The 26,442-nt window shown below is 37.1% G+C and overlaps 2 protein-coding genes across 2 annotated transcripts in view; one reads left to right on the top strand and one right to left on the bottom strand.

Moving 5' to 3' along the window:
• Positions 1-24,010, top strand: part of LOC127450046 (growth factor receptor-bound protein 2) — a 53,236-nt gene extending 29,226 nt beyond the window's left edge. Inside the window, exons 3-6 of the mRNA XM_051713757.1 lie at positions 10,206-10,303; positions 17,146-17,268; positions 17,756-17,924; positions 18,490-24,010. Coding sequence (XP_051569717.1) covers positions 10,206-10,303; positions 17,146-17,268; positions 17,756-17,924; positions 18,490-18,675 — 576 coding nt within the window. The 3' untranslated portion in view covers positions 18,676-24,010. The remainder of the gene's footprint in view (positions 1-10,205; positions 10,304-17,145; positions 17,269-17,755; positions 17,925-18,489) is intronic.
• The window catches only part of LOC127450051 (testis-expressed protein 33-like), a 304,945-nt gene that overhangs the window by 33,529 nt on the left and 244,974 nt on the right, over positions 1-26,442 (bottom strand). The gene's annotated exons all lie outside the window — the stretch shown is intronic.

Genomic DNA, 26,442 nt, shown 5'->3' with positions numbered 1-26,442 from the left:
TCTATTCCCTAATGGGCTTTAATACTCTCACTGGCTGTGACATTGAAATGTCATGCAGAGCCTTTATGTGTGTAATAGATAGAAAGACAGTGACAGCATCTACAGCCTCTACAACTGTCGTCCAATCTGTCATAAGCCGAGACTGACACTAGCATGCACACTGGCGTCATTGTGAAAGCAGACGTTGTGATGAAAAGAAGCCTTGTTGTAGCGCATTAGCGTCTATGGTGGTGTAGCGCTGCCCTGACCCTTTTGTGAAGTCGTGGATAGCAGTGTTGATAAGACAGCTCATGGTTTTTGGAGGACTGCCCTGCATTATATAGACTCTCAAATATAGGCCAACTTTTTATTCCTGTTACATTTGCCCTCTTCTCCATTTTATATTTTCGTGTTTCCAGTGGTGCTTGGTAATGCAAGCATTACTTTTATTAATATTCATACGAAAAACTAGTTCCATTCCGTCTCACGCACGGTTGAGCCCTTAACCTTTTAAAGTATACTCTTTTGACCGTTAGCCCATACGGACGCGTTCGAAGCATTGTGCACTACGATACTCTTTTACTGCAAAGGCAGGTGCTTGTGCAGATGACAAACAAAGACACAGACTGTCTGCATGTCTAGAAAAACTGGACTGCACATGGATAGTCCATGTGTACTGTGCTTATGACGAAGTATTCTTTGGCCTTCAGGGTTAGAGATTTTTCGAAACCCAAGTATTAAAGGAAGAATTCACCCAAAAATTATAATTCATTTCACTTCTTCACGCATCCTCACACTTGACGTATGAGTGTTGCATGTTCTCGCAAGAACCTCCAGTTGTATCGCACATGCGTCAGTTCTCTTGTGAACATGCAAGCGTGCGTGCCTCAAGCTCAGGGATGCATGAATAAACTTCTCCTTTGAATGTGCATAGGCGAGCTGGGTGGAAGTGAAGCTTTTTGGTTAAAAAGGACTACATTTTTGCTTTCTTTGTCACCCAAAGAGATTGTATCACTTCAGAAGACATGGAATTAAATGGAATTAAACTTAAATCATATGGATTACTTTGCTGTCATTATGTCCTTTTCGGAGCCCCATTGACTTGTATGGGAAAAAAGCGCATTATACATCCTTCGAAAATTGTCCTAATGGTCCTATTTTACCCTAAAATCAAAATAAACTAGGGATGTTAATGATTCATCGCATATCGATTAATTGTCGTTAATAATTTGATCGATTAAGCTTATCTATCGTCGATTAATTAATTTCAGGACAAATGCATTCAGTAATCATGACAGCAGACATTGATAAGGCTGTCTATACAGTCACCCCCCGCTAGAGGGCGCTTGCGCTCTGCATGTCATTATCTGGTTTACAGAAAATGAGCCGACACGGATCAGAGATGAAGGGGGCTCAATGTAAACAATGTTGGAGCGTTTCTCTATAAATTAACATTAATGTTTTCTGCACACATCGTGATAGTGTTAAAGCACAACATGACAACAAGCATTATTGATCTCCTTGTTTCATCCCAATCTACAGTTACGTCAGCGATTGCCGGGAAAGCACGAAGGTACATTCAGCTGACATCACACTATCACCAGAGAAGCGGTAGCCTATGTTATGTACTGTGTTTGCGCAGCGTGTTATGATTTGACTTAGTTTCTAATAAAAAAATTAAGTCCAAAGATCCGAAATATCCCATGATCCACAACGTCAGGGGGCCTGGGTGGCTCAGTGGTAAAATACGCTGGCTACCACCCCTGGAGTTCGCTAGCTCGCTAGTTCGAATCCCAGGGTGTGCTGAGTGACTCCAGCCAGGTCTCCTAAGCAACCAAATTGGCCCAGTTACTAGGTAGGGTAGAGTCACAAGGGGTAAACTCCTCATGGTCGCTATAATGTGGTACGTTCTTGGTGGGGCGCGTGGTGAGTTGTGCATGGATGCCGCGGTGGATGGCGTGAAGCCTCCACACGCGCTGGCAACGCGCTCAACAAGCCACGTGATAAGGTGCGTGGGTTGACGGTCTCGGACGCGGAGGCAACTGGGATTCGTCCTCCGCCACCCGGACTAAGGCGAATCACTACGCGACCACGAGGACTTAAAAGCACATTGCGAATTGGGCATTCCAAATTGGGAGAAAAAGGGAAGAGGAAAAAATAGATGTTACAACTAACACTATTTCATTAATAGTAATTAAACAATTCCCAAATTTGTACCTAACATAGCCTAAATGTATTTAAATATATTGAACTAAGAATATTTTAAGAGGAAATTCCAATACTTGCATTTCTTAAGTGTATTCATTTAAGTTTATATTTAAATAATAGGCTACATGCACATATTATTTGGAGTCATCTACGTGCGTTTTGTGATATTAACGATTTAATCGATTAATTGATTGTTAATTTTCATGAGGATCGATTATGAAAATGTTTGAAAATGGTCATCCCTTAAAGAAACAAAATAGAAATACAATTTTGCCTAGAGAATATGAAGCCCATTTATAGGGCCATTAAAACTTCTGACATTTGTGACATTTTTATAAGTTAGGCACATTTTAGCCCCCAATTCTCATTACCGCAATGTGAAAAAGGATGGTCGTTTTGATATTCTCATTATCGCAACATAATCTATATATTACTTAAATTAAGTATTTATACATAGTAGTTCTTCCTTGGTACTGCCTTTTAATTTTCGCTGAATTTTAATTGTACAATTGAAGTTAAATTAAAATGACTGTACAGTAAAAACATGACTGTTACGGTAATGATAATTTACATTGAAAACAATGGGAATAGTAGAAGTAAAATGTCTAGACGTGTTATGGTAATGAGAATTGGGGGGTAAAATTTGTTTAAGTGTCTGGAAAATAGTTACAATGCAAAAAAAAAAAAAAAAAAACAAATCATGGTCCTAGATGTATGCTTAATTTTCTTTATTGCAAAATATAATTTCATATTTTTTGTATTGGTTTGGTGTTAAATATGACCAGGACATTCTCTTGACAGGTTTGAGAATCGCTCGTCCGTACATAATCTGAGAGGTAGCATAGCATAGGTAATAGTGTTTGTTTTATATCTGAGTGTTTGTTTTTCTTAATAGATCTTTGGTCACCATTATCATCAGCAGATGATGAACAGCAGCTCAAAGAAGCTTTGTCTACTGCCCATCAGTTTAATCCACACTTTTACATAATCTGCAATCCTCTCTAGATTGCACTGCCTGCATTGCCTCTCCCGTCTCTACGTCAAACTAAGGAAACTTTAACCTCAACCCTAAAATGATGTCAAATCAACCCCTGTTCCAAGTAGATTCATCCATTTCCATCAGCATTCTCATTTTTGCATTTTATGACTATAAATAAATGTAAAAGCACAGGTGGTCACAATACATTGTAGGCATCCTGTTGTGTTGTTTTATCATGGTCTGGGATGCAGCGCATGTTGGTTGGAGCAGAAGATCATGACAGCTGTGGATGAGATTATCTCGAGACCTCTGCCACACAAAACGATGATTTAAATGACCAAAAAAAATACAAATAAATCTTGGCTGTGACACGGTGTGGAGCTGACAATAGACAGAGATTGTGAGAAAGCATAGGTTGTAAAACACTTTTACCTAAAAAACAAAATTAATTCGAGAACTTGTACAGTAAATATTTGTACATGTAAGTCAATAGATATTATACAAGTAAAAGTTTGCTTTGACTTATTCCTTGTATTTTGTGTCCAAAGACGAGATCCACACACTCCATTTTGATTTCATAATGTCTCTTTTAATACTCTTTCTGTTATTTACAGTCAGTTGCTGATTAAAAAGTAAATATAAACTTAAATTCTAATCATGCATTGTTCGGATGAGGAAAAAACCACTGTGTAACTTCTCTCTGGTTAATGTGTGCTGCTCTCATTCAACCATTGCTCACGGAGCTGCCAGTTCTCTTAAACAAACAGTACCATTTTAGCGCTTGTTACGCATCTCAATGTAAACTCAGTGTAAATCGTGCAAGTGCATAAAAACAACAAGTAATAAAATGTAGTAAGTGTAATAAACATGAAAATATCAATATTTAAGGGGAAAGTTGTACATTATGAAAAATGTTAATTTCAACAAACACTGTATATATTGAAGAATTTGATAAAGAGGCTTGTGCTGCTTCTATGCAGGGGTTTGGTGTAAACCTGCTCAAAGCCCTGCTCTCATAAACCTAATGTTTTTACATGGTACTTTTGACATAGAAGAACTTCAGTTATTATTTTTATAATACAATTTATAAATTATGATTATATGTGGAATTCCATTTTCATTATTAACTTCCAACCTTGTGAGTTCTTTGTAAAAAAAATAAATAAAAAATATGTGTGAAATTTCAAACAGTGACAACCGCTTGTATCATTATCATAATTGCAGGTTCATTACAAACAAACTGATAGAATGTCAGAAACTTTCCTTTCAGAATCTTATGGTTTTGTCAGTTAAAAAATCAAAATATAACCCAAACTAATCCTTAAAGCTGCACTACGTAACTTTGTGCTCTCTAGCGACATCTGTGATTGAAATTTAAAATTGCAAGCAATCTGCGGAAGAACAGTTTACGTCAGTCGTGTTTCGACACTACTACTCTGGCAGATGAATCTCATGATTTGAGGTTACCTGAACATCGCCTGTGTGATCATGACTCGGAGAAATTCAGAGCCAGTCATTACGTGCTATTTTCATCTTGATATTATTATGTTGTACGATTAAACATTTAAAAATGAAATATTACTTGCTATGAAGATAAACCTCTCTTATTTACATATTTTTAATGAATTAATTGTACACTTTCTGACACTACACTCAAAGCGTTTTACATAGAGAACAGGGGACTCTCCTGAATCACCACCAGTTATAAGTTTATTTTAATATGATTATTCAAATGTTTTATCGAATATTAATGTTTGTATTGTATTATACTTATCAATTTAATAGGTGAAACTCATGATACTGCTGATTCAAGTTCAATGTAAGACTTTATTTTTATTACATTATTAATCTCGTCAACGAAATCAGTGATGAAAACGTTTTGTTGATAAAAGATTTTTGATTTCATCAACGATAACAAAGACGAGACAAAAAAGGTGCATCATGAAGATTATTAAATGATTTTATTAAAGCATACTGTTGACGAAAATATGACGATAATAATTATACTAAAAGGTATTAATAGTGCAAGATATAAACAGGAGAAGAAACATCTTGAGAATCTGTAAATAGAAGAAGATATTAGATATGGATTCATTTAATCCATTAATCCGGTATGTTGAGAATTTCTCCGCTTGAGCTGCATGAGTTGAACTTGCTAATACCGACAAAATGAACCGCTTTGAAATGGGGTAAATACTTCATTCAGACATGAATAACCTATTTATACATGAGTCATCAATATATCCACAACATTTATGAAACAACTGACATCTGCACAACAAAACGAATGAACATGTGAACTTGAATTAAATGATGTGCTAGTCAGAATAATCATAATTTGCGTTGAGTAACTTGCATTGTGAAACACGCTACATGCAATGTAATATCCTTTCACAGAAAATGAAGATCTTGCATGAAGATTTCAGAGTACAGTCGGCTAACTTCTAAAAAGTAGCTAATTCTTCCGTCTATACATTATTATTTCAGGAGCTCAGGTTTTCACAACAAGGACAGTAGGCCTATGTACATTTATACTGTATGTTTGACACATGTTTAGAAAAGGTTTATACATTTTTTTTTTTCTAAATATTTGAATTTTTGATAAAAGATTGGTCTGTTACCGTTTGACACTTTTTTGTCCATTTTGCACGTCATCATCAAGTAAAACATATTATTTGCGTTTAATAAATTTGTCATTTTTGTCACGAGTAAAACTGACTAAAATGAATCAATATAACATGACAAAATATTGTCAAAAGACAAACTGTAAAAAACTGAAAAAATGAACACGGCAGTTGATAAAGCAAGTGAAACTGTAGGCCTAATAATACTGTAAACTAAAAACATAAAACGAGCAATAATGGGGATTAAACATACTTTATTAAACATAAAAATAATATGTACAAGCAGTCAGTTTCAGAAGACATACGTATTAGTAAACATGCACAGTAACTTCCCCTGACAACGGATCACGATCAGTAAACACACGCGTAATGTTCGATTCATAAAAGCATGACAACCCTACCAGATAACCTACTGTATCTAATCCCGAGCATTATAGCAGGTAACCCAAAAGGATTACAGATAAACATCCATCAGACTGCAGCAATGCCATCCTGAACTGTGTGACAGTGACTGACTGAACTGAACAGCGTTCTCAGCCGGAACACGTGACAGCCGGCACTTCTTTCCTGTGTTCACGGACATGACATCATGACGCAAAGAAGAACAACATAAGCCAGCGATTTTGTGCCAAATCCGACCCGACAGCTCAAAATACAAATTATTTTTATAGGCTTACCAAAATGAATCGGGGGAAGGTAAGGACATTTTTTTTAACGCTGATTGTTCATGTACTTAATCAATAATGGCAATTTGTTCATTTTTAACCAATAAAATCTTTCATAGTGCAGCTTTAATAAACATAATAATGGTACTTGCATCGTAATATAATTTTTATCTAGTACGTCTGTTTCGTATGTCTTAAGCAGTTTTCAGGCTTGGGCATTTCAATTTTGGCATTTGTATGCTAAAATATCTGGTCTTTGTGGTGGGACACATGGATGAAAGAAGTAAGCCTTTTAACTTTTTTAAATTGCTACTTTATGGCCTTTCTTGTAAATAAAATGCTAAGTGTGAGGAGTGAGTAGATTTTATTTTGTACCTGTGGTTGGTTGAATGATCAAACCCAAACTGAGGTTGATGTAGACACTGAGCAAGAACTCTATCTTGAAATAAATAAATGATGGCCATCTGTATCTTTCACTCCAGATTGAAGCCACTGAGTGGATGGTGTCGAGTTTATCGTTGTCTTTTGGGTTTAGCAGTGCTTCTTAGAGAAGCGTAAAAAGCTGTTAGTGCCCTATTATGCTTTAAAGATGCATCAGGGAGAGGACTACGCAATCAATACACACTCACTCTCTCTCTTCTCAAGTCTTTGTCGTGTGGGTTCATTCGCTTCGGTTTACAGGACGTTTTCAGTGCTCCAGTGCAGCAACAACGCAGCCTCCTACGTTTTTGGCTGTGCACCCACTTAATTCCAGTTATGAACATATCAATTTGTATACATGAGTCAAAAAAAGAAAATAACTTTTTCCAAAAAATTGTGAGAGGGTATGAAGTTTCCAAGCTTCTTAAAATGTTAGGTCTGTTGTGTAAGTTTTGGGGTGTAGGAACTTGAGATGGGTGATATATCAGGTATTTATGATATATTTGCAATGATTTTGCTGACAATATAAAATTAAGCAACATTGTGAATATCACAATGGTTTTAAGTTGCTTTTTATTTTGCTAAAGACAGTTTCATTAGATTAGTTTTGTGACTCCCTTAATAGCGTTAAGATGAAGTGTTATAGTGTCTACGATTCAAACTTCAGTTGCAAAAATTATGTTTGAATTGGTAAGTTTAATGAATTATTGTGAATCACTTCAAATGAATTGATTTATGACTCCAATTAGAAAGGTTGTTTGTGTCTACCTAAACTCATCAATCAAAACACAGGTTTTTTTTTTTTTTTTTTTTTTTTTTTTTTTTTTAATGTATTAAAATGCTTTTGTAAAAGTATATGTAGGTCAATATTTTAGGGCTTCTAACTGGGCTGAGAAACTAAATTCAAATTTTTACCTTAAATATTACCAATATTCAAATTAAATATTGTTTGGCACGCATCCAAAATTCGAATGCACAGGCTTAGCATTTAAATGTGCATTTTTTCCCCTTAATTTGACAAATATTCGAATTTTAATTTGACAGCACTAAATTATTTATTACAATGTATTATATTGATGCATATTAAAGGTATAGTTCACCCAAAAATGAAAATTGTCATGCCATCCCAGATGTGTATTACTTTCTTCTGCAGAACAAAAATTATGATTTTTAGAAGAATATTTCAGCTCTGTAGGTCCATACCATGCAAGTGAATGGGTGCCAAAATTGTGACACTCCTAAAAGCACATGAAGTCATCATAAAAGTAATCCATACAACTCAGGTGTTTTAATCCATATTTTCAGAAGTGATATGACTGGTGTGGGTGAGAAACAGAACAATATTTAAGTCCTTTTTTGCTAGAAATTCTTCTCCCTGCCCAGTAGGGGGCGGTATGCATGAAGAATGTGAATCGCCAAAAACACAAGAAGAAGAATGTAAAAATGATCTGTTTATCACCCACACCTATCATATCACTTTTGAATATATTGATTTAGCCACTGGAGTCTTTTGGATTACTTTTATGCTGACTTATGTGATTTTTGGAGCTTCAAAATTTTGGCACCCATTCACTTACATTGCATTGTCCAAAAAAATGGAGATACTCTTCTAAATATCTTCATTTGAGTTCAGCAGATAAAAAAAAAAACACACATCTGGGATGGTATAAGGATAAGTAAATGATGATAGAATTTTCTTTTTTGGGTGAACTATTCCTTTAATTAATATGAGTGCGTATTAATTATTTCATGTCTTTCTTGAATAAATATATTGCATAAATGTACAGAATAATGGTTCTTCTGATTTAAAAATAAAAGCCATGTCAGAGCAAATGCATTTTTGGAGCTAAATCGCCCTGGTAGTAGAGATGGACCGATAATCTGTTTGACTGATATTTTAAAAACAATATTTACACTTGTCTACTTAATCGGTTATCGGTTCTTCAATATGGGGTTTAGCAATTAAGTTAGACACAAAAGACAAAAATGAGCAACTAAAACTTGTTAAATTATTTATTTGTAGACTGCACAATATTAGTTTTGTAAAGCAATTCACATTTAGAGGTTAGTGATAAAAGTAATTGTGCATGAAAGCAGAAATACAACAAGAATAAAAAGTCAGTTATGTATATCGGTTGTTGGACACTTTATCACAAAAATAATCAGTATCGTATAGGTCATTAAAAAAAATCGACATTGGCTGATCTATACTTAGTAGTAACTGTAGTTGGTTATTAGTTGGTTGGAGTTGGAATGTGGAGCATCATGCTTTCTTTCTAATCAGAATTCAAAAGTAAAAGTGAACCAAAAAGGTGTTAACCAGATGTTAAAACCACATTTGGAAACCACTTCCATAGTTTTCTGTTATCATCTTTTTTGTTACAAGTGGAATGAGCATCACGTTGCCAGTCCCAATAGAGCGTTTAGTGGTTGCTCTTTGGGAGTTTAACATTTCCTAACTTGTTTTTGGCAAATGGTCCATCGGCAGTTCTTTGTAGTCTGACTGTCTCTTTCTCTCCTCTTGCTACCCATCGGTCTCTGCACCGGAAGGATGTTGCTTGCTCTGTTTCCTCCAAACCACAGTTCCACAGTTCTAAGTCTGTTCTTTGGCAGATATTTGGTCACCCCACCTTGCCTCTACATTTGAATGCTATTGAAAGGGAAGTTGCCCATCAAGCCAGTGCAGAGAATCTGAAATGCTATATAGCAAATCATGTACCATATCAAATATCTGACCAGATCATATCAAAATGGATGATATTTGACCTTTTTGAGATTATCTGCATCATCTGATACTTGGTTTCTAGGTTTACTTGGTTGTAATTGCCATCCCTGCTGGAATTTCTTAATTGACTTTTTGTAGTATCTGGTACTAGACCATAAAATCAGACTTTGTTCCTTTGATCAGAGTGGAGGTAATAGGCTATAATTAGTTCTCTAAAACCTAAACCGACAAAACCACAGTCCGCAGATACGTTCAACATCCAGTCAGAGTTAAACACATCACACACTCTTCTTTTTTTTTTTTATATACACGTATACTGATGCTCAAGTAAGATAATTCGACAGAACACAGGTGGGTTTTGCTGTAGGTGTTAGAACGATGCTCTTGCGTTACACTTTCACACTGTGAACGCACAGATAACCCACCTAAAGCTTTTTAGCCATTCTTAAAGGGATGGGACACCCAAATGAATTCTTTCATCTTTTATTCACCCTCATTTTGTCCTATTTAGCTTGCTTTCATATATAGAACACAAAAGGAAAAAAGACGATTGTATGACTGATCATGTCTTCACAACCGAAAATAATCTTCTTTTTAATTTGCAGGTATTAAATGAAGAGTGTGATCAGAACTGGTATAAGGCAGAACTAAATGGCAAAGACGGTTTCATTCCTAAGAACTACATCGAGATGAAGGCACATCCGTAAGTATGAGATACTTCAGCTTTTGTTTCTTTTCTTGAGAATGCGTGGTTTGAGTTACAGTGCTGAATTGTGCTCCTTTGTGCAAAAATTATTTCCATAGTACAAGGCCACTTCTTATTTCCATGGTACACCCTCTTTGACTTCAGCTCAAGCTTTGTTTGCTGCTCAGGCAAACACATCTCCAAAATGGCTTATCTGTGAGAAACGCCCCTGGTGTGCGTTGCCATGCATTGCACACATTTGTTTCGTGGTTCTGCTAGTATTATCAGGGAGCTTTACTGTAATCACATTTCGATATCTCAGAGTAGGGCTTAGGACAGCTGGTTTAAAGCACAGATTGTAAAGGGAAAAGCTGCCGGTATATGTCCTTTAAGATTCATGGATTCGTATATAGTCACTGGGAAGCATCCTGATGCCAGTCTAAAAGAATTTGAATCATCAGTTCAGCATGACTTGAGTGAAATAGCAAAACTATTTTTCATAGATTAAGTAGCGTTGCAGTGCTGAGCTTTCAGTCTCTGTAGCTATGAGTTATTCCTTAATTGCAAATGAAGATGAAGACCATATTTGCAACATTAATTGCAGGCTTGTAATTAATATTTAAAACAATCCAACTAAATTACTTCACTTTGAGTTAAACAGTTAAATTCTCCAAGCAAGTATTTAACAACATACAAAGGCAATAACATGCGCGCGTCTTTATATGTTTGCAAATACGCAGGTGTACTTTAGCTGTACTTCTAGCCCTTGAGGTTGTCCGCCGAGCTCTAATCTGCACGTTCCAGTAGGCCTAATAACAGATTGGACTCTTGAGTTGACTTCACTTGGGTCACAGGTTCGAGAAATCTCTCTGTAAAGGTCCTTCCTTGTACATTTTGCATAATTTCCCCATTTTTGTGAGCTTGCTTCCTGATGCTTTTCATGGGAAACTTTTAAATGGTCTTTTGATATTAACTAGCTTGAATCATTTCAAAGTCTTTGTACCTGATCCAATTTGTCCTTCACTCATTTATCACAGTACCAAAGATTTAGATGGTAGAGTTGCAAAGAAGGAAACTGCTCTGGTTTTAATAAATGAATAATGTTTGCTTCATGAGTTGGAAATGAAACCCACAAAGTAGCACAGTTAAGCTATGAATGCATTAATCCCCTGAGACCTGAGCGTGACTGCTGTGTGCATCCTTTCCCTTTTGATTTGTAACTAGTAGCGCCTAATAAACATGCCCAAAATTTTTTTTATTTTTTTTATTTTTTTTTTTTTATTTTTTTTTATAAGAGCAATTAGTTTTCCTAAAAATATACAGTATGTCCTCATATGGTGGCAGCGGGACTAAGTTGTGATATTTTAAAGAATACCAAGCTATAGAAAGTCAGATTAAAATTTTTTTTATTATGTTTTCAGGAGTGTAGGTTATTCATGTTTTCGAGATGTTACAGACATTACAGCGGATTTTCTGTAAAGCTGCTTTGGAACAATGTATATGGAAAAGCACAAATAAAAAACTATAGAAATAAAAATGATTTAACTTTTTATGTTACAATGTTTTTTTTTTCTACTTTGGCAACAAAATCTCAATATTCTCTCTTTGCACTGGTCAAACAAACAAGTTTGAAGCATTTTACCAAAGAAATTATCATAATTAATTCTGAAGTAATGGTCTGCCAACCATGTTAAAATAAAATTATACATTATAAAATACATTATACAAATAAAAACGCTGAATCTGTGTACTGATTACCATTGCCCCATGTCTGCCAGCCATGTTGAGTGGTCCAAACATCATCTGCAGCCGGAAACTGAACTTTTGGTCGGAAGTTTGTAATGAATGCACTTGGCTGCATAGGAAAGCTATAGGATGATCCCTTGCTCCCAACTTAGTGAATGACTTAACCTCCAGTGTGCTGTCTCTCTGCCCTGATCTCAGAACAGTTCAAAATTTTCATCCTTACTCCATATAAAGCCTCTAAAAGCAAAATTTTTCAGCTTTTGGATGAACTCATTGATTCTCAATGTGATCATGCTCAGGAAATATAGGATTTCTAAGGGAAAAATAGCCCTATAGTCCACGTCAGTGGTCATTGTGTTTAACAGTGTGGCGTTTCACGATAAATCGCTCCAATTTTCAAAATGGCATATCAGATGAGACTAGAGACAAATCTTTTGACTCAAACAGGTTTCAATGTAAAAACTTAAGTTTTTTACTAGATGTAGTTTTGTTGGCATTTCTCCCAAAAACAAACTCTTCTGAGATCGGTGCCATGTTTTGTCACATGACTCGGTGCATCAAAAGTTTAACCCTTTACTGACAGCCCAGAGTGTCCTGAACTGCGATCATTTGTTTTAAATAAAATTAAATTATGCATAGCGTATACAGTGAAGACAAAACACACAGTCCTCACAGAAGGACGCAGGGTTAAACCATAGAAACCCCTTTTTACCAGCATGGTATTTGCCCATGCAAAATTCACTGTCGCAATGCTGGGGTGTTGTGGGTGGTTGCTGGGGTATTGCTATGTGGCTACTATGGTATTTTGGATGGTTGCTTACTGGCTCAATTCAAAGGAGTCCACCTCCAAGTCTCTCTGGTTCCTAAATATAGCTTGGTTCCTTCCTTTAATCCAAGTCTATGGTATTTTTACCCATAGACTATTTTACTATCTGCCAGGCGAAAATCATATATTTGATTGCCTAGAAAAGTTATTGGCAAGCCACAGGATTCAAGGTTTTAATTATGTCCACAGCAAAAATGGCACAGGATGAGTTACAAGCAGTTTAATACTCATGATTAAGGATTTGAACAAACCCCCAAAGCCAAGTTTGAGCAATAGTTATAGTGATGCTTGGCTTAGAAAGCACCACTAATGATTTTCTTTAATCTTTGAAATTAAATATCTTTTTCAACCTTGAGATTTGTAGTTACTACTGTTAAAAGAGCAATTTTGGAACTTTGTTTTGCACTTAATTGCTGTCTCTTTTTCTCTCTGATCTCATAGACATAATTAAATATATTGCATCACAGAGTCTGATTGTCATTAAGTGAGAGAAACAGATATCTGTTTCCATTACGACCAATCAGTTGTCAAAATAATTTGTTTGACATTCCATCCCACACCAATGAAGAACTCTTCTTAACCACATAGGACAAGTACACAAGATTGCCCAGGTTTATGAGAAGGGTAGGTGTCTCTTATCAAGACAGGGAATGTAAATGTCTGTCAGTTGTTGACAGTTGCCAAGCTAGATGCGGCAGGCGGATGGTGGTTGAGTGGAACTTGCCCTAGAGTGCTTAAATGCCACTTCCTGGTCAGATACTCTGTGTTTGTGTGTCTGTGGCTTGTGTTGTCCACATCAAAGGGGACAAGAAAGATTAGACTGGTACAGTGGAAAGACAACAGAGATAGACTGTGCTTCTATTGTTAGCTTTATGTAATAGGGCCCTCTGGGAGCTTGTGGTATTATGTCAGACTTCAGCTGAGTGAATGAAGTCTTATCATGAAGCCCTGTGGCGTTAGATGACATATTGTTTTGGGTATGGAGATTTTGAAGAGCATCAGCTGTATCATCCATAAAATTAGACAACTACTAGAAGTAATAGACATTAAAATGAATCCCATATTTAATTTGACTAAATTGCATTGGAAACATGCAGGTAAAATCACTCTGGACACCACACACCCTGCACACTCTCACTTTGAACTGTTGCCCTCTGGCCGGCGCTACAGAGCACTGAGCACCAGGACATCCAGGCACAAGAACAGTTTTTACCCTCAGGCCATTTTCCTCACTCCCCCATAGTGCAATAATGTAAAGACATATCATGTACAGTTGTGCTCAAAAGTTTGCATACCCTTGGAGAATTGGTAATATATGTACCATTTTTAAAGAAAACATGAGTGAGTAGGCGAAACACATTTCTTTTATTTCTTATGGGATTCATATTCAACTGTAGGTTATAACAGAATGGCACAATCATAAAACAAAACATGGCAACAAAGAAAAAAATGAAATGACCCCTGTTCAAAAGTCTGCATACCCTTAGTTCTTAATACTGTGTATTGCCCCCTTTAGCATCAATGACAGCGTGCAGTCTTTTGTGATAGTTGTCTATGAGGCCCCAAATTCTTGCAGGTGGTATAGCTGCCCTTTCATCTTGGCAAAATGCCTCCAGGTCATACAAAGTCTTTGGTCGTCTTGCATGAACCGCACGTTTGAGATCTCCCCAGAGTGGCTCGATGATATTGAGGTCAGGAGACTGTGATGGCCACTCCAGAACCTTCACTTTTTTCTGCTGTAACCACTGGAGGGTCAACTTGGCCTTGTGCTTAGGGTCATTGTCGTGCTGGAAAGTCCTAGAGTATCCCATGCGCAGCTTTCGTGCAGAAGAATGCAAATTGTCTGCCAGTATTTTCTGATAACATGCTGCATTCATCTTGCCATCAATTTTCACAAGATTCCCCGTGCTTTTAGAGCTCACACCCCCCAAAACATCAGTGAGCCACCACCATGCTTCACAGTGGAGATGGTATTCTTTTCACTATAGGCCTTGTTGACCCCTCTCCAAACTTTTATGGTTGTGACCATAAAGCTATATTTTGGTCTCATCACTCCAAATTACAGTGTTCCAGAAGCTGTGAGGCGTGTCAAGGTGTTGTCGGGCATATTGTAACCGGGCTTTTTTGTGGCATTGGCGCAGTAAAGGCTTCTTTCTGGCAACTCGACCATGCAGCTCATTTTTGTTCAAGTATCGTCGTATTGCGCTCCTTGAAACAACCACACCGTCTTTTTCCAGAGCAGCCTGTATTTCTCTTGAGGTTCCCTGTGGGTTTTTCTTTGTATCCCAAACAATTCTCCTGGCAGTTGTGGCTGAAATCTTTCTTGGTCTGCCTGACCTTGACTTGGTATCAAGAGATCCCCGAATTTTCCACTTGATCAGGGCCATTTGTGTGATTTCTGTTATCATTATGATTTAAAAAGGAGCCAAACAACTATGTGATAATAAATGGCTTCATATGATCACTATCCTTAAATAAAAGACATTTTTTTGCATGATCAGTCATATTTTCAAAATCAATGCCAAAATTTCACAATTTCTGCCAGGGTGTGCGAACTTTTGAGCACAACTGTACATATGTAAATTCACATATTTAATTCAATACCTGTACATATCCCTACCTTGCACATACATTACTACTTGCACATGTACGTACGCCATTCTGTTATATGTCCTATTATTGGTAATGTCTATTTATACTCTTACCTTGTTTTATATTCTGTGTCTCACTGTAATGTTCTGTGTGCACTTGTTTCTCCTATCACAGTTGGCAATAAAGCTCATTCTGATTCTGAAATGACGTGTACACAAACACACATGCGCACACACTTTGAAGTTCTATAAGCTTTTATACAGTTGAATGGATTATAAACTGGCTTGTAAAAGAAAGATCAGCTCATTGTATTGATGTCTATAGGAAAGACAGGAAGATGTTTCATGTCTTTTGGCTTCCTATATATAACCAGCAAATCACCAGCTAATGTATGTTTTTTTTGTGGAAGCATGTTAGGGGTTCACACACATGCTGGTTGGAATGAAGCAGTTTGAATTGATCTTCTGTGCTGATCGTCGTAGCTGATATTCGTGATAATGGCCTTTGCTGCTTTTCTGTGCTGATTGTCTTTGCTGATCTTTGATGCTGCTCTTCTGTGCTGATCAACTTTCTTGCTCTTCTCTGCTCTTCTTCTCTGCTGATTGGCTTTGCTTGTCTTCAGTGCTGATCGGCTTTGCAGATCTTCCATGCTGCTGTTTTATGCTGCTCATCTGAGCTGATTGTCTGTGCTGATCTTCTGTGCAGATCATCTTTGATCTTCCGTGATGCACTCATCTGCTGATCATCTGTGTTGCTCTTCTGTGCTGATCTCATGTACTGATCTCATGTGCTGATCATCTGTGCTGATCTTCTGTACTGCACTTCTTTGCTGATCTCATGTGCTGATCGTTTGTGCTGCTCTCATATGTGCTGATCGCCTGTGCTGCTCTCATATGTGCTGATCGTCTGTGCTGCTCTCGTGTGCTGATCGTCTGTGCTGCTCTCGTGTGCTGATCGTCTGTGCTGCTCTCGTGTGCTGATCGTCTGTGCTGCTCTCGTGTGCTGATCGTCTGTGCTGCTCTCGTGTGCTGATCGTCTGTGCTGCTCTCATATGTGCTGATCGTCTGTGCTGCTCTCATATGTGCTGATCGTCTGTGCTGCTCTCGTGTGCTGATCGTCTGTGCTGCTCTCGTGTGCTGATCGTCTGTGCTGATTATCTGTGCTGATCGCCTGTGCTGATTATCTGTGCTGATCGCCTGTGCTGCTCTCATGTGCTGATCGCCTGTGCTGATCGTCTGTGCTGCTCATGTGCTGATCGTCGTCTTTTTTTCTTTCTTTTTTTTCGATGGTATTCTGAGCTGACCATCTTTACTGATCTTTTGAGCTGATCTTCTGTGTGGATTTCCAGAGCTCATCAACAGAGCTGATCTTCTGTGCCTGTGTTAATTGCTCTTTTGGCTTTCTGTCAAACAGAAAACTGACATCTCATTTTCCTAAGCTGCTCCACATGGCACTTATGCAATGCAAATCATCTCTTACTTTTTTTTTTCTTCTTCTTTCTTGCTTAAATGTAAACTAGTGATTATGTCATCTTTGGCTGGTTTAGTAAATTATTAACACCCTGTCTGCTCTTTGTACTTCAGCATCTGGCTATCACCTCTTCAGTCTTCTGTTTTTTTCATTGCCTTTGACAGGTCTGGAATAGATTCTGTGTTGATGCTAATGTTTATGTTTGTGTGTGTTCTTGTATTCACAGGTGGTTCTTCGGGAGAATTCCGAGGGCCAGAGCAGAAGAGATACTCAACAAACAGAGGCATGATGGAGCGTTCCTCATCAGAGAGAGCGAAAGCGCGCCTGGAGACTTCTCCCTTTCTGTCAAGTAAGTAGATTCGCAAGCCCGCCCTCAAAGCCACTTTTTTTTTTTTTCACCTGGAATAATGTCCATGTAGTCTGCAGGCTTGATCACATTCAAGTGTTTAATCCCCTAAAGGCGTAAGTATAATTCGGTTTTCCATTGGCCGCTACGCCAAGCCTCCTGACACACTAGTCGACTAGTCATTCAAACAACCAACTGACTAGTCGATTTAGAAAATTGGTAGATTTGCACATACATGCTAGATAGATTATAGTGTTTTGTTAGAAAGAGGACATCTTTTTAAGCATAATGTTATCAGAATTAGATTTTTAGGACACCTTTCAAGCATCTATTACTTTTTAATCGCTAAAAAAATCGTGTAAGATCTATTTTTAATTGTAATAAAGTTTGTCCATTTAAATCAAAACGAAAGTTTTCATCCACATTATGAAGTTTTTTATTATCGGTCATGGAGAAGTGAATATTTAAAGAGTATTTCTTTCTTTTTAAGGTTTGGCAATGATGTACAGCACTTCAAAGTGCTGCGTGACGGGGCTGGAAAGTACTTCCTCTGGGTTGTGAAGTTTAACTCTCTCAATGAGCTGGTGGACTATCACCGTACGACTTCTGTTTCCCGAAACCAACAAATCTTTCTACGAGACATCGAGCAGGTGTCTCAGGTCTGTATGCTAGTTTGTACTTATTTTATTTTTTAAGCCTCTTGTGTACAATTGCAGTGCCGATCTAACTTGTTCCAGTCTGTTAAATTAACAACAAAGACACCATATGTATAATATTAATTAAAACATTCACAAATGTAAGCGGCACATTTTTTTGTGTGACAAACTGCCCCACACGTAGTGAATATGTAATCGAACATTCACTGTTTCTGAAGCAAGTGCTATTCAGTATGTAAGGAGCAATTGACGACCAACCTTTGAATTATTGAAAAATAATGCACACCCCGAGGTGGTAATCAAACATTCGAAAAAATTTAAATGAGCTCTGGAAACAGTGAATAAATTGGCCACATAAAGTTGAAGAATGTCGCATAAACTCAATTCCAGATGCCAAATATTGCTTCATAATAATAATAATAATAATCATTTTAAAAAAAGTACATTTTCAATACTAGTGTTCTCCTGTTGATCAGGTCTGATGATTTTTCATACCATGACATTCAAAGAAACTGTACTGAATGGGTGTCATCATCATGTTATTTACACGTTTATTGTTTATCTGCAGCATCCAACATACGTGCAGGCACTGTTTGACTTTGACCCTCAAGAGGATGGCGAGCTCGGCTTCAGACGTGGAGATTTCATTCAGGTCCTGGACAACTCTGACCCCAACTGGTGGAAGGGCGCCTGTCACGGCCAAACGGGCATGTTCCCGCGCAACTACGTCACGCCTGTTAACCGGAACATGTAAACAGAAAACGAAGCAGTTAGTAAATAAATTGTCATTAATGGCCCCTAACATTCACATACAATCAGACTACCCTAACTCTCCCCTAGCAACACCCTTAAAGTCCTGTGAAATCCAAAGTGGTGCAGAAGAACGGAAAACATGAAAGAAAAGGAGAAAAAAAGTAGCGGAGAGGCTGGACGCTCCACCTCCCCAGTGGTGCCTGGGCGAAACAATTATTCCTGAGAAGTTTTTTGATGTCTTCATGAACGCTTGCAGCCGAGGCAAAGGAAAGGCTGAATTTAAGCATAGTACACGAAGCATAAATTAAAACACATTTGATTCTGTCTAAAGATTCATCCTGCTGCTTTTGCCTTCTTTTGTAGTCTACATTTTGATTTTGATTCGTTTTGTTTCTGTTTTTGCTGCATGTTTAAATCTCTTTATAATAGCAAATCATGAAGCTGTTTTTAAAAAGGAAAAAAAATGCATTCTAAAAACATGGAAAACGGAAGAGTAATAAACTGCAAAAGCAGTGTACATCTGGGCTGTGGAGGAAAAAGAAAATCACCTATAAAGAGAATACATTTTTTTTAAATATATATTATATATATTTGTATGTGTCTGTCTGTTCTATCGTTTCAACACAGTTTTGTTTTTCTTTTTCCACTTGTAAATTATGTTGTGTTTTTGGGAGGGTGGATGAAGCAGAATAGCTCTGGAACATGCTAACTCATCGGTATAATTTTATGAATATCTGATATTTCTCAGACATAACAGCATAGTATTTAATGCTTTATGTATTCAATTTGATGCCATCATTCTTATTTCGTTTTAGAACTTGATAGGTGAGTGGGTTCTTTTGATAATAATAACGATTTATTGTCAAGAAGCCTCCGTGTGCGTGAATATCGACGTGGATAATGCAAGAGTTTGTCTAATGTGAAAACCACACAGGCTAGCCACCATTTTATGCCAATGTATTTATTGCAGCCATTTTTATTTGTCTTGGGATGTGAATGTAGCTGACATTACTCTGTAGACTTCATGAGGGAATTGAGTTTGGAGAACTTTTCCACTGATGCATGATTTCAGTCCGAGACGTGTCTATTTACAGTGTCAAAATCCATACATGGCATATAGAACACAAGCTGTTCGCTGTATTGCATTTGTATGTACGCAATTAAAAATTGCTGAAAAACTGCCGGATGCCAGTTAAGCCAGTAAGAAGTAAGAAACCAGAGAGTTTTCATACAGGAGTTGACACATCGACTCTACACGTGATGTTTTTTTATTTGTAAGTTGTTGTTTTTTTCTCTCTCTCCTTACATTTTTCATCTTTTCAGTGTTGTATGTTTTAGCTCTTTTTACATAAATTGATTCCTCTCTGTATTATTGACCGCCCCCAATTTATTTTTTTATGTGAATTGTGTTTTGTTTTTTTTCACTCTGGATTAGTGCCTTTTTCTCTGGTGTGACAGTGTCTCTGCCTTGCTGCTTTAGCCTGAGCATTGGGCTTCGTCAGACCCCACAGTGAGAAATCATGTGTGAGAAATCTTGTGACCCACCACCTACCCTCGGCTTTCCCCCTCCTCCTGAACACAACTGCACACAGTCCTATTTAAATGTCTCGCCTTTTTCTTAATTTTTTTATTTTATTTTTATTTGCAGTTTTTCCTGGTTTCTTTTGAATAAATAAAAATGAAATTCTTGAAATTTCTTGTGTCGAGTACTTGAGTGAATTAGTTTTTATCTTGTTTTTTTTTTTTTTTTGTGCCTTAATTGGACACCTAAATACACTGGTGGCCAAAAGTTTGGAATAATGTTCAGAACTTCTTAAACTATTTCAAAGATTTCTCATCAAAAATCCTCCATGTGCAGTAATGACAGCTTTGCAGATCCTTGCCATTCTAGCTGTCAGTTTGTCCAGATACTCAGGTGACATTTCACCCCACACTTCCTGTAGCACTTGCCATAGATGTGTCTGTCTTGTCGGGTACTTCTCACGCACCTTACAGTCTAGCTGATCGCACAAAAGCTCAGTGGGGTTAAGATCCATAACACTCTTTTCCAGTTATCTGTTGTCCAATGTCTGTGTTTCTTTGCCCACTCTAACCTTTTCTTTTTGTTTTTCTGTTTCAAAAGTGTCTTTTTCTTTGCAATTCTTCCCATAAGGCCATGAGTCTTCTCTTTACTGTTGTACATGAAACTGGTGTTGAGCGGGTAGAATTCAATGAAGCTGTCAGCTGAGGACATGTAAGGCGTCTATTTCTCAAACTAGAGACTCTGATATACTTATCCTCTTGTTTAGTTGTACATCTGGCCTTCCACATCTCTTTCTGTCCTTGTTAGAGCCAGTTGTCCTTTGTCTTTGAAGACTGTAGTGTACACCTTTGTATGAAACCTTCAGTTTTTTGGCAATTTCAAGCATTGTATAGCCTTCATTCCTCAAAACAATGATTGACTGACGAGTTTCTAGAGAAAGCTGTTTCTTTTTTGCCATTTTTGACCTGATATTGACCTTAAGACATGCCAGTCTATTGCATACTGTGACAACTCAAAAAAACAAACACAAAGACAATGTTAAGCTTCATTTAAAGAACCAAATAGCTTTCAACTGTGTTTGATATAATGGCAAGTGATTTTCTAGTACCAAATTAGCAATTTAGCATGATTACTCAAGGATAAGGTGTTGGAGTGATGCTGCTGGAAATGGGGTCTGTCTAGATTTGATCAAAAATGACTTTTTTCAAATAGTGATGGTGCTGTTTTTTACATCAGTAATGTAATTTACTTTGGTGAATTAAAGTACCAATTTCCTTCCGAAACAGCAAAATCTGTGAATTATTCCAAACTTTTGGCTGGCAGTGTATATTATTACTTTTTTTTTCTTCTCAGAATCACTTTAATTGCCAATGCAAGTATATGTATCGCAATTTCATCTGGTTTACCTTCTAGTGGTGCAACACACAGTGACCCCAATAATGATTTGAACACCTGAGCCACACTAAAAAAAAATTATGAATGTCATTAGATTGCATTACAAAGCTAAATATAAAACCAGGTCCCATCTGCAAACAAATTATGTTACAGCTTTTCTCAGAACTAACTTTTTAACAATGCCATTTTAATTTACTGTTCCCATGGTTACGTTATAGTGGATGTATGTTAAGTCAATTACTCTCCAGTTCACACAAATGTCATACTGTAGAATTTTGTTTGTAATTGTAACGGAAAAAGAATGTAAAAATGTTACACTAAAAAGCTGTTTAAATGTATTTGTATTTTCCTTACCAGGTACGAAAGATTGCGTGTAACAAGACAATACTTGCAGTTTTATGGTAAAATATTAAATATAGTGTGTGTGTGTGTGCATGTGTGTGCGCGTGCGTGTTAGAAGTAAAAGGTATATTGTTAAACAAGAAAATACATGTACTTCTGCTTTAAACTATTGTTTAAATTACGGTGGAAACAATAATTGGCCGTTCCCAAGTTTTGGCCTTTGTGTGACCGATCACATTTGGTTATTTTTAAAATATTCATGTTTATTCTTATTTTTGATATCAATTATGTACATTGGGGTGTTTTATGTTACATTTTGTATTATTCAAAGATTATTGCATATTCAAGTGTTTGATGATGGTGTTTTTTGTGTGTGAGTGACACTGTCTACACGTTCATTGGCCATTGCTCCTGGAAGGGCCATTCTTGATGAACTAAGTGATCATGTGGCCATTTTTTTTTACCACCTTTGTTGCTATGGTGGTTAAAGGGATAGTTCTCCCAAAAATGAAAATTCTCTCATCATTTACTCACCCTAATGCCATCCCAGATGTGTTTAACTTCCTTTCTTCTGCAGTAAACAATTGAAGATTTTTAGAAGAATATTTCAGCTCTGTAGGTCCATACAGTGCAAGTGAATGGTAACCAAAATTTTGAAGCTCCAAAATGCAAAAAAGCAGCTTAAAAGTAATTCATACGACTCCAGTGGTTTAATCAGTGTCCTCAGAAGAGATATGATAGGTGTGGGTGAGAAACAGATCAATATTTAAAGCTGAAGTGTTTCATTTCTGCTCCACCAAACAGAACTGCAAAAATAAACAATGTTTTCGAAACCGCTTTCTGAATACTTCTGCCATTGGTCAAACAAAGAGATGGTCCTGCCCTCAACTTACGCCACTGGTTGAGTAAATTCGTTGGGGCATGTCTATGTGGGTCACTCAAAACAAACAGAGCAATTTTCAAAGCACCACAGAAAGACAGTGCTTACAGTTCTTGAGAAAATTAACCTGTGAATGACTGACTTATATTTGTGTCTGCATATTAAGCTGGGAAAGGTGAAAGTACTTTAACACTGAAAACGTTACATCAGCTTTAAGTCCTTTTTTAATATAAATTCCCCTCCTAGCCCAGTAGGTGGCGATATGCATGAAGAACGTAAATGGCCAAAAATAAAAGAAGAAGAATGTGGAACTGAAAGTGGAGGATGAGAGTAAAAACGACTTAAATATTGATCTGTTTCTCACTCAGACCTGTCATATCGTAACTTTACATTACAGCAGCTATCATATTCAGATCCACTTAAACTTACAAAGACCTGTTCAGTACCACTTCAGCAGCTCTTGGCCATAATGAAAGGTCACGTCATTGTGGCTGGAAAATTGCATATTTACACTTTGTTCTGCAGAAGTCCCTACTTCCTGCTGAGGGTCAAAAACAGGTAATCTCTGTTTCACACTATCCATATGGTGTTGTCACATGCCTTCTGGCTATAGGGCTGGTTGATTAAAGGAAGTAACCAGCACTGTATTAAATTAGAAAGAAACTGGCCCATGTTAAAACCTATGGGAGCAAGTGTGCTTTGCCACCAGCAGCCTTTTAAGTTGTGGCCTTGAAATGACCCAGAGGTTACGTTGATCACTAATATGATTGTAGTTGTTACATTTATTATGAACAGATTTTTAATGTTGCAAAGAAGCAGCTGTGAAAGGCCAGTATATCTGGATTTTTCTTTCAGCCAAGACTGTACTTCTGTACACAACTACTACTAAGAATGCAGTAAAATTCGAGAGATTGAGGCAGATTTGTAGGGTTCTTGGGATGAACTCTTCTGAGAATTGTGGTTGTATTAAGGTAGCCTATATAGAAGTGCGCTGCTGTTCTATATACTGATTAAACTTCTGGGATGTACTTTTTTGAGGTAATTTATTTCTAAAGTGACCAAATCAAATGCAGCTACCAGGGAACATAAACTGTTAAATATCAGTGTGCCAGTGTGTACGATATAACATTGGATTGTTCAACCAATCCAGCTCACAGATAAGAATGAAATGGCTCATTTTGAAGAAAACAACCTAAAGTGAGAACTGAGGCTGTGGCTACTTGGGGCTTAGAGAAGCAGTGATAAGGGCAGACAGGAGACGTTTGTCTTTGTTGTCTTACATATATCATATTTCACATCATGTTTCTTTTGATAATCATTCAAACTGTGGTTTTCTGACAGCAGTCACATTCCTGAGATCGAGAGCTTTCATTTGATATGTTACTTGTCTATTTAAGTGCTATGTGAAGAACTTTTATATTCATATGTACATTTCTACATATCACCTCTAGGTGGTGCTCATTTGTGGCACAGAGGTTTTCAGACTTAATGTAACAAATGCAAATGTGATGGTATTCTTCGAAATTTCAGATTCTACGCTTTCAAATTGTACCACAAATTACTTTTACAATTTAAGCTCAAACTTATCGCATGCTTCTAGCCCTGCCAACGGAAGCTGAAACTTAAGTGTGGTCATGTAAAGCCTTAAAAAGCGAGGTAAGGTCATTAATTTTTTAAGCTAAGACAGATCGGCACGCCTAGATTTTTGCCCATTACCCCAGTGTCATGTTGCATGTAAACACCTTTACCACTGTTCTTACCGGTGTTGTGCCAAAATCTCACTCTCCACCAGATTCTTACTGCCCACTACCCGATTGGTCCTTATCCCTAAAGCCCACCCCAACACCTACCCCTAACAATATCCATACTATACTTGTTTACGTTTTGACATCAAAAGCATAGAATAAGCTGATGATTTTGAGTCTCATGTAAATGCAGTTTTTTACTTTGTCGGATTTTTAAAATAAGGTGATTTTTGGTATTTATAGTTGCATTAGTGTGTAAACGGGCTCATGAACCGGCAGTGGCAGATTTAGGCATGGGCGACATGGGCAGTTGCCCAGGGCGGCATCTTGTGGGGGGGGCACGAGGCATGAGGGGGTCAACAATTTCGGGGGCGTTCTCATTTACAATCACTGCAGTTTTACATATATATATATTATATAACTAATATAGCAGTTATATCATGTTATATCAATTTCAGATATTAAAATGTTTTGGTTTGAACAAGAATGAAAAACATTATTTGCTGACAGCCAGTATTTTTATTGCCACTGATTTTGCGCAATGCCAAAATCTTATAAAAGAAAAATAAAGTTATTTCGAATAAACAAATATTCACAATTGCATCATTGGCTATTTCTTCCAACCCAAACAATGGTTGTCCTTATTTCTGGCAGGATGATTTCAAATGTTCCCACCTAGTCTGAACCTGTCCAGGTATATTACATAAGTGTTATTATCAGCACATAAACATGCTACAGTAACTGCCAGTCCTACCTGCAAGCCAGTTGTGAAATCACCTGGCTTTTTCCTTTTGATTTAATCTGTGCAAAAGACAGGAGACACACGTTAACGTCACACCAGGTGATCATGCATGCATCTTGGAAGGCAAAGTGTTCAAGGGCTGTTTCCAAACTCATTAAAACAATAGTGTGATGTCACTGGGTGAGACAAAGAAATCCCTGTTGGCTTCAACCACACCCTATGCAAATGTGTTCCAGAATGTAAACATTGATCTGGAACGTTGCCTTGCCCTATCATACACATTTATATGAGCTTGCGGTTCCTTGTACTCTGCCACATTGAGTGTGTCCCAGCTGAAATGGTAAAATTATAAGAATGGGGATCTCAGGTGTTACCAAAAAATGCAACCAAATGAATCAGTATCTATTCTATTTTGCATGGATCTTCAATACTCTAAAACTATTTTAGAATAATCTAGTTAATTACCACAATTTCACTTAACCCTAAATGGAGACTAGAGAAGATAGGCTATATGCATGTAAATATAAGTAGTAAAACTCCAAAAAGACATGCATCTTGACCAGTGTTGGGTAAGTTACTGAAATATAGTAATCCAGGACAAATTACTAAATATTTCTCTAAAACTGTAATCAGATGACTTTACTAATTACTTCACTGAAAAAAGTAATCACAATAATTACTTTTAAGTTACTTTCTAAAACACTTTTCCGCTCAACAAATTCAAAATAATTTCTATATTTCTATTTTGTTCACTGTTACACACAAATCATATACACTTAGCACATCACATTTCTCTTTACGCAATGACTAGTTACAGGGCCATAATTCATGCATTCTGCATAAATAATACATTAGAAATAAGCATTACCCTATAACATACTTAAAAGTAATTAAATTAATTGAAAGTCCTTAACTGTAATCTGATTCCAAGAATTTAAAATGTAATGCATTACACTACATTTTTGTGCGACTACAAAATAATTAGTTACAACAACGAATTACTTTGTAATTGGATTACACCCAACACTGATCGTGACCATACACACAAGATCCCACAGTTTTTAACGCTGTAAAATGACACAAAGGCTCCACCTGCTGACAACTGAAAGGACTTTCGTTGGCTTTAATTCACATCGACGGCA

Source organism: Myxocyprinus asiaticus, chromosome 13, assembly GCF_019703515.2.
Source record: "Myxocyprinus asiaticus isolate MX2 ecotype Aquarium Trade chromosome 13, UBuf_Myxa_2, whole genome shotgun sequence".
NCBI lineage: Eukaryota > Metazoa > Chordata > Actinopteri > Cypriniformes > Catostomidae > Myxocyprinus > Myxocyprinus asiaticus.
The sequence above is the reverse complement of the archived record's forward strand: the minus strand, read 5'-3'. Positions and strand labels throughout refer to the sequence as shown.